Source organism: Botrytis sinoallii, assembly GCF_014898435.1.
Source record: "Botrytis sinoallii strain Bc 23 chromosome Unknown BSIN_007, whole genome shotgun sequence".
In the NCBI taxonomy this organism is placed as follows: domain Eukaryota; kingdom Fungi; phylum Ascomycota; class Leotiomycetes; order Helotiales; family Sclerotiniaceae; genus Botrytis; species Botrytis sinoallii.
In genome coordinates this window covers 1,340,434-1,348,640 of record NW_024066034.1, presented here as the reverse complement: position 1 = coordinate 1,348,640, position 8,207 = coordinate 1,340,434, and the positions used below count along the sequence as shown (strand labels likewise).

The 8,207-nt window shown below is 42.4% G+C and overlaps 2 protein-coding genes across 2 annotated transcripts; one reads left to right on the top strand and one right to left on the bottom strand.

Moving 5' to 3' along the window:
- Nucleotides 1–2,690: 2,690 nt before the first annotated feature.
- Nucleotides 2,691–4,698, bottom strand: EAF02_004828 (uncharacterized protein; the record flags this gene model as incomplete). The annotated part of the gene is made up of 4 exons (XM_038900876.1): nucleotides 2,691–2,759; nucleotides 2,812–3,357; nucleotides 3,410–3,880; nucleotides 3,967–4,698. 4 exons carry the CDS (start codon nucleotides 4,696–4,698, stop codon nucleotides 2,691–2,693), a joined length of 1,818 nt encoding a protein of 605 aa, XP_038759388.1.
- Nucleotides 4,699–5,155: 457 nt separating this feature from the next.
- On the top strand, nucleotides 5,156–7,692 carry EAF02_004827 (uncharacterized protein; the record flags this gene model as incomplete). The annotated part of the gene is made up of 4 exons (XM_038900875.1): nucleotides 5,156–6,620; nucleotides 6,671–6,748; nucleotides 6,801–6,973; nucleotides 7,024–7,692. 4 exons carry the CDS (start codon nucleotides 5,156–5,158, stop codon nucleotides 7,690–7,692), a joined length of 2,385 nt encoding a protein of 794 aa, XP_038759387.1.
- Between the last annotated feature and the right edge of the window lie 515 nt (nucleotides 7,693–8,207).

Genomic DNA, 8,207 nt, shown 5'->3' with positions numbered 1-8,207 from the left:
TCTATTTAGCAAATCCAAATAAACTAGAACTATCTGTTTGAATAGGTTTCAAAAGACCTATTATTCCTAATCCCTTACTAATATTTATACTAAGCATACCCCCAAATTGAAGCTGAAGCAAACCTAAAAAGCTCCATCAATTGATTATTATTCCTAAGAAAGTTCATTTTAATTCAATAATAGAAATTAGAGTATTTTAATATTATTTTTGTATTCTAAAAGATTAATTGGTATTGTAATTATAGACTAATCGCCTTGAGTGGGGAGTACTATCACAACGCCAACTATATAATCTATAGTTGTCTTTATGCCTTAAACACAAAATACTAACACGCCTATTTTCTATAAATAGGGCTTCACTCTTCCATAACTCTTTTACCCTTATGGTACAATATAAGTCTTTACCCGTACCATGACATGGTCGAGCCACTGTTAAACCACGTTATATCATATTATATTATATAATATAACCTATTATCTAGGTAGGTACTTAGATAGATAGATCGATTATGAAATCGAAAATATATACCTATACATACCTGTACATAAACCCCGTCCTAATATCTCTAAGCCCCTCCTCAATCTAGATCCAAAAGCTGTTCTTCATTGATAATTCAATTCTCAAGAGCTCTCATTGGTTTCTTCATATCTACTACTCTATATACATATATACCTATATTCTCCTAACCCTCCATTCTCGTATCGAATTATCGAGTCATCTGTCTAGCACCTTCTTCCATAGAATAGAATAGAATGGAAATATAGATACTTGTTTAAAGCCATCTACTACCCATCTATTTCTAAACTTCTCACCTCTCACATGAATCCTATATATCATTTAACTTTAAGATCTACTTAACTCTAAGGCTCTGGAATAACTCAATTCAGATCAAAGATGAGACGAATAAGTATCTATCGTACATACTATCATATTATATAATTCATTCATACATACATCATACCTATTACTCTCTCCCCACTCCTCGAGGTGGAAAGAAAAAATATCCTATTCTTTATTCACCCCTTTTCGCTTTCATTCCCTTATCACATCCACCTCCTGGTCCTCTTCTGCTTTCTTATCCTCCGTGCTCGAGAATTATCATACCGTCACTAGATATTTCATTCATATCGTTCTTATAAAGAAATCATATCTACCAAAGAAAAATATACATGACGGGATGGAAGAACTTTCTTTTGATTATCAAGTATATCGGAAATCCGAGTCGAAGTCTCGATTCAATCTTGAATATCGACGATCTCTAAATCATGAAATTGTGTTGATGTTAGACGGGGTAGGTATGTGAAAACACACATATATATCCAAAGATAAAGAAACCGAATAAAAATCCCAAGTCAGAAGGCGTGGTGAGATATAATATGTACCTTGAAACTTATATTCCACATTGATATACTTACTCATGGCCAGTCCTTAGCCACGACCATACAATCGTACCTTCCACTTTGACTCCCACTCCTCACTCCCCGTGCCTTCCTCTTTCTCATTCTTCTCGAATCGTCCACTTACCCACCCATACAATACATCCACTTTAATCTACCCATCAATCAAACTCTCATCAAAAGAAGAAAAGAAATCCAAAAATGCCACCCCATATCCCCGCTCACCCAAAATCTCCAAAAAGGTTCCACCGCGTCCGATGTACATCCTTTATCCCCAAACCCCACAAACTCAAGTCCTCAAGCCCACAACACCCCTCGAGTAACTACCCATCCAAACATATCAATGTGCAAGTATGACGAATTGCCCATCTATATACTAGGTATACACACAAACCCCAAACCCCACGCAACACAAGATACTCCACAGATACCTACCAGCGGGCCCCTCTAGTAGGTATCTGCGTCTCACGACGGTCTACTCCCCTTGGTTGCATAAATGTAAAAGTATGACGAATTAAACATTTATTGTACCACTGCGCCATGGACACAGGGCGAGGGGAATGGGTTATGAGGATTTATATTGGGGTGTGTGGGAGAGGTGGGAATGGAAGGTGTGGTGGTAGAGGAAGGGGAAGGGTGGGTGGTGCCTTCCAGAGTTGCGGGAATGAGGGATTTGGATTTGTGGGGTTGTGGCTTGCTGATTTGTGATGGAGATGATGGAATGAAGGAATAAAATGGGTGATATGGTGTTTTGGAGAAAAAGAACCCGAGAGTGGTTGTGTAGAGGAATTGTACAGGATTGAATTGATTTCCCATTCATTTGAACTTGTTATCTATGCCTAGGTAGGTAGGTAGCAGCTTTTTTGGAAGATGTTACTTCGGATAATCCAAAACGAAATAGTTGTGAGCCGAGCACTTTGAGCTCAGTACTTCTTATTACCTAGGTGTTATCTTTAATCTATTTCCACTCATGAACAGATCTTTAAAGGAAATTTAGACATTTGATAACATTTCTTATGTGTGAGAAATATGTTGGCTCAGGCTTGCCTTTACTACTTCATAAACGTCCGTGTTTGAATCCAACGGCATTCTATGATTTCTCTCTGGTTACCACCTCTACATGAATGCAAAGATTTAAACACGCGAGAAGAAAATCACATATGAATGAGCTCCCATTGGTACACTAAACGATTCAGCAGTATCTGGTTCTTCATCATAGCCGACGGAAGATATGAAGGTGAAAAGAAATTTGTGAGGATATGTGAATGAAACTAATTTGTATGTGAAAAATGTTATGAAATTAATGTAGTCCCTTTCGTTCTTCCAATTTCCATCTTTGCTGTTCGGGCACCGAATTGTATCTGGTGATGTAAGTATTAGTTCAGAAATATGAAATCGGTAGGTAACACTTACAGCACGTTTTTTCTCAGTAGCAACTGATGTCATACCCAAACCATAAGCCAAGAGTCTTAATACTTTCTTACCCGGCTCTATATCTGGTGTCTCAGGACCTCGCGATTCAGATGTAAACCCACATTTATCCCATATAGGAGACTCGACAGCCCACTTGACTAAGTCTTCATCCAAGTATGGGAACCGAGCTTCTCTTCCCCAATGTGAGATTACACGATCATCTCGACCGAGATTGCGTTTACCAAGTCTATTCACATCTAATTCTAGTTCGTCTAAGAGAGCAGAGAAGCCATTCCGATTGAATGCGGTTGCATGTCGTGTATAACCACCGAACAATTCATCTGCGCCGAGTCCAGAAAGAAGAACACGCGCAGGTGTCGTGTACAGGATTTCTTCTGTATCAGTGGCTTGCGATGCTAAACCAACACCGCGAGATGCAAAGTATAATGCAAAAGCTATTGATAGATCCATTTCGGTATTATGTGGATGTATCAAGTCTACAATTTTTGCTCTGTGCTCCATTGTTTCTGTATAAGGGACATTTATCTGCTTCATGTCAACTCTTGAGTACCAATGTCGAGTTAGTTTATCGACTCACTGCAACAAATCTCCATGTTCGATCAGGACAAACACTTTGAAGCTCTTGATGAGCTTTCCTCCCCGTTTCTCTATCAGGACAGAGCTCATATGGAGAAACTTTCTTATCCAATATTTGAGTTGTATTCGGAGGCGGAGCTTGTGCCCCTTTCTTCAGCCGAGGTCCGTTTTGTGCAGCTTTAATGACACGAGGATTTTCAAATGCAACATTGAGAAGATCAATCTCTTGATCTGATGGTAGTAAATCGTGTGCCAATCTTGCCAAAACTGTGCAATCTAGTCCACCGGAGAATAAAATCGCAAGCCTGACATTGTGAGAGTGACCTATACTTGGAGGAGTAGGGATAGTCAAAACCCTAGGTTTCAGAGACTCACATAAATAATGTCGTAATGACATCACTGATGGGGAATCAAGGCCGAGTATATGACTTTCATTTTCAACGTTTTTGTTAAACTTGCCAAGCGAGGGAGCCTGCAAATTTTAAGTTAGTACTGACTTGATCGGAACAGAATCGTAGCTAAACGACAAAGTATTTGAGCATTGTAAGGAACACCCACCGACGAATCAGTCTCTGGATCCTCCCAATCGAACTTTTGATATGGCAATAGTGATCCCGAAAGAGAATTATCCTGTGAATGAGACATTGACGAAGGAAATGTATTCTTATTAACACAGGAGAATTTGTAAATGCCATCTGCTTCAATTTCTTTCCAATCGCCTTTGGCGGGATCCGCCGTACTTGCAAACTCTATAGATCCAGCTGGTCCCAGAACTCCGGGTTCATCATCAACATTGTAAAGGAGAGATCTGCGACCAAGGCGATCTCGGCCACAATATATAGAACCGTGAAAGCTATCCCAGAAGACAAATGCAAAAGGTCCAGAAATGCTTCGTAAACTCTTGACCACAGCAAGTGACGCATTTGATGCCGAGGTAGCTGTTGAAACAGCTTTTACAAGCATCTCATATATAACTTGGCCATCATTACCATTAACGAGCTCACCACCAACCTTCCATGCCTCACCATTCCAGCAAAGGATTGAGCCAGAGTTGGTAGCAGACGCGTCAACACCCCTTGAACCATCAAATGGTTGTGGAGTGATATGATCCCCCCTCAGAGCTAAGACAGTTGATAAAAAAGATAAGAAGTATTGTGTTCCATCACTTGAAGTATAATTTGATTGTGACAAACCTGTGTGATCGGGACCTCTGCCGCAAAGAGAGTGTTTCAAAGCATGACTCGGGGTTTGCAATCCTCGCGTGGATATCGACGCGTAAATACCACACATTTGCGAACTTGTTAGACTCGTAAATTCCTAATCGACCAAATCCATTTACTTCGTGGATAGAACAGATTACCAAGGTATTTTCAAGGTTGTGCTGTCGTTTGATGTTTGACTTTACGTTGGATATTGATATTGATAAGGATCAAATTGACTTTGAAATTTATTTTAAGTTCAACCTTGGGCTGCACTACGGATCGTCATTTTAGCGAATCGACCAGATTACTTCACTGTCGAGGGTCGAGGAAACTTAGCAACCAAGATAATTAATTATCTTGTCCAATAAGAAGAGAAATAATAATTTCGATGCCTGGCTCTCAACATCCTTCTTAAAATACTCGAATACATTCTGCGAATCTACGAATCCTCTTCTCGAAGCTCCAAGATACCCTGGACCTTGAAGCTCGAATACCCCGCCTATCCTACAATTACACAAACGCCGATCAGAGGCGCTCGCGGATGTATGTCGTCTCCCAGACAGTCGGCAGAAGTTGTTCAGATCCCAGATGGACTATCACAGGGGCTCGCATCGACGGTGAGCTCGAATGAAAAGCTTGACAATCACAACTCTGAGCCAGCCTCGCCAACCAGTAAGGACATGGAGGACCAGGATGTTGGCAAAGAGACACCGTTGGCAGACGGAAGCGAGCCAGCAGAAGTCAATTCTCATACGACACTAGATAATGCATTGGATTCACTGAAAGATAAGGGAAAGGGCAAAAGTACGGAAGGAAACACTGTGGACGAGCTACGGACCGCGACCAACGAAGAGCCTGTACCGCAAGACATGGAATCATCTACTGCGACTTTAAAACCCGTTCAAACCCGACCCCCGAACATTTCTACGCAGAACATGTCACTAGTTGATCAAACGTATCTGGATCCTACCCCAAAGACACCTGGCACCTCTCGGCCTCCTTCACGATCTGCGTCGACTGCAAGAACACATCATCTACACGCGGAAGGGTTGGATAGATCACCTACGAGATCTGACGCAGGTTTCGACGAAAAAACCAGCGCAAGCGAGGACGAGCGAGAAGGAGGGTCTAGGTCAGAAATACAAAGCATAATGGATCAATTTGGCGAGGACGGACAAGGCCCAGGGCATGAAGAAGTTATGTCTCCTCGTCTTGAGTTTGCTGGCCCGCTTCTTGGCAGTCCAGTACAACACCCACCTCGCAAATCGAGCCTGGAACCCTTGAATGCAAATATTCTAAGCCAGAGTATAGGCGATTTACAAATATCATCAGCTCCTTCATCAGGTCAACGAACGAGGAACGACTCTGACGTCGGCCCAGCTGTCCCACCGAAAGCAGAATCTATACGTAGCTTTGGTAAAATGCAGGACGATCGTTATTCCTCCACAGATACTCCATTATCACCCCCTCCTTTGCATCGGCCCCCACCTCCCGAGCCAGAACCTGAACCGGACCTACCGTTCGATTTTCATCGATTCTTGGAACAGCTGAGGCACAGAACGGCGGATCCTGTGGCAAAGTTCTTACGGTCGTTTTTACAGGAATTCGCAAAGAAACAATGGATGGTACATGAACAGGTTAAAATAATAGGCGAGTTCTTGGCTTTTATCACCAATAAAATGGCCCAATGCGAGGTATGGCGTGAAGTTTCGGATGCAGAGTTTGATAATGCGCGTGAAGGCATGGAAAAATTAGTTATGAATAGGCTATATACCCAGACGTTCTCTCCGGCAATTCCTCACCCCCAGCCTATCCCAGGTGCAAAGCCAAGAAGAAGGGGTGCTGATCGACCCATGGGTCCCGGGCGAAGAGGACAACATCAAGAAGATGTCGAGAGAGATGACATTCTTGCTCAGAAAGTCAGCATTTATGGTTGGGTGAAAGAAGAGCATTTAGATATACCACCAGTTGGCGACAGTGGAAAACGGTTCTTAATTTTGGCACAACAAGGTAAGATTGGAATTCATGAAGGTTGATATTACTGCTGATCATGTCACTAGAAATTTTGAAGATCAAAACCTACAGAGCTCCACGGGACAAGATAATATGTGTTCTGAACTGTTGCAAAGTGATTTTTGGTAACTCCCAAAGCTGGTTAATTTGTTGAACAATCTTACTAAATTCAATCAGGGCTACTCAAACATTCAAAAACAGACTCATCGGCAGATTCATTTATGCCTCTCCTAATCTACGTTGTCCTTCAAGCAAACCCCGAGCATCTTGTATCCAACGTTCAATATATTCTTAGGTTTAGGAAATCAAGAAAGCTAGGAGGAGAGGCAGGATATTATCTTTCATCTTTGGTTAGTCACTTCAAGAATATTTGCGCATTGCAACATTAACTCCTTCGAAGATGGGCGCTGTCCAATTTATCGAAAACTTGGACCGAACAACTCTTACAATAAGCGATGAGGACTTTGAACGAAATGTTGAAGCCGCTGTATCCGCCATTGCCGAAAAGCATCAAGCTGAAGTCGCTTTAAGTCCTGTCCAAAACAGTCCGCCAACACAGCTTTCTGAGAAATCTGCTCCTAGCCGCCCCGAAGTAACCCCTCGACATTCCATGGAAGGCGAGTCGTCAGCCCCCAGAAGATCAACATCATCAAGCGAGTATGAAGCTGGGGATAGCGTAGACGAGAAAGCTGCCATGAGCGGTCTGCTTCGTACTATTCAGAAACCACTTTCTTCCATCGGAAGAATGTTCTCGGACGACCCTTCCCCTTACAGTGGGCCCGCGAGGACCCCTAATCCGGGGAATACGCCGCGAATGACTCCCTCGCCACGAGTAAGCATGGACGGGCTTCAGCCCCCACACCGGAGGCCTAGTGAACGTGAATCAAACGCTAGAAATAGGATGACAGCTGAGGATGCAGCTGCAAGACAAGCAAGTGCCGAGGCTGCAGAAGCACATCGTCTTCAGCGCGCAGAGCACGAGAATGTTGTAGAGACTCTTGCAGGAATGTTTCCAGATTTAGACAGGGAAATTATTAGTGATGTGGTTACTCAAAAAGAGGGAAGGTGAGGATTAGCCCCTTCAAGAAGACTCCTCTAGAAGTTGTCATACTAATTGTTAATTTAGGGTTGGGTCTGGCAGTCGATGCATGTCTTGCCCTCAGTTCTTGAACAACAGGACACGAAAACAGTTTATTATCATATTATCGCGTTTAATATCCACAGGTTTTATGCATTCAGCGGGTGGAATCATAGCGTTGCGTGGTCGCATTGGCGTTTTCCTCGTGTTGAATCTTCTGGTATATCCCTAGCGCAATTCGGCCTCAGAAGATCAGTAGCGAGAACGAAAGTAGATGTTTTATATAGTCGTAATTACTTTGTCCGAAATAATGAAAGATGATTATGAAAGCCTGGCCGTACTTTCATATTGAATATACTTCAGATGGAGATCAAAGAACCGTATATACGTCTGAAAGATGGACATATATTTCATAGCGTGCAAAAATCTCGGTTGAAATTGCTTGTGCTATCAACCAAATTTTGTCTCGGGAGGTATTCTGGTATTACCATGATTTATTCATTTCC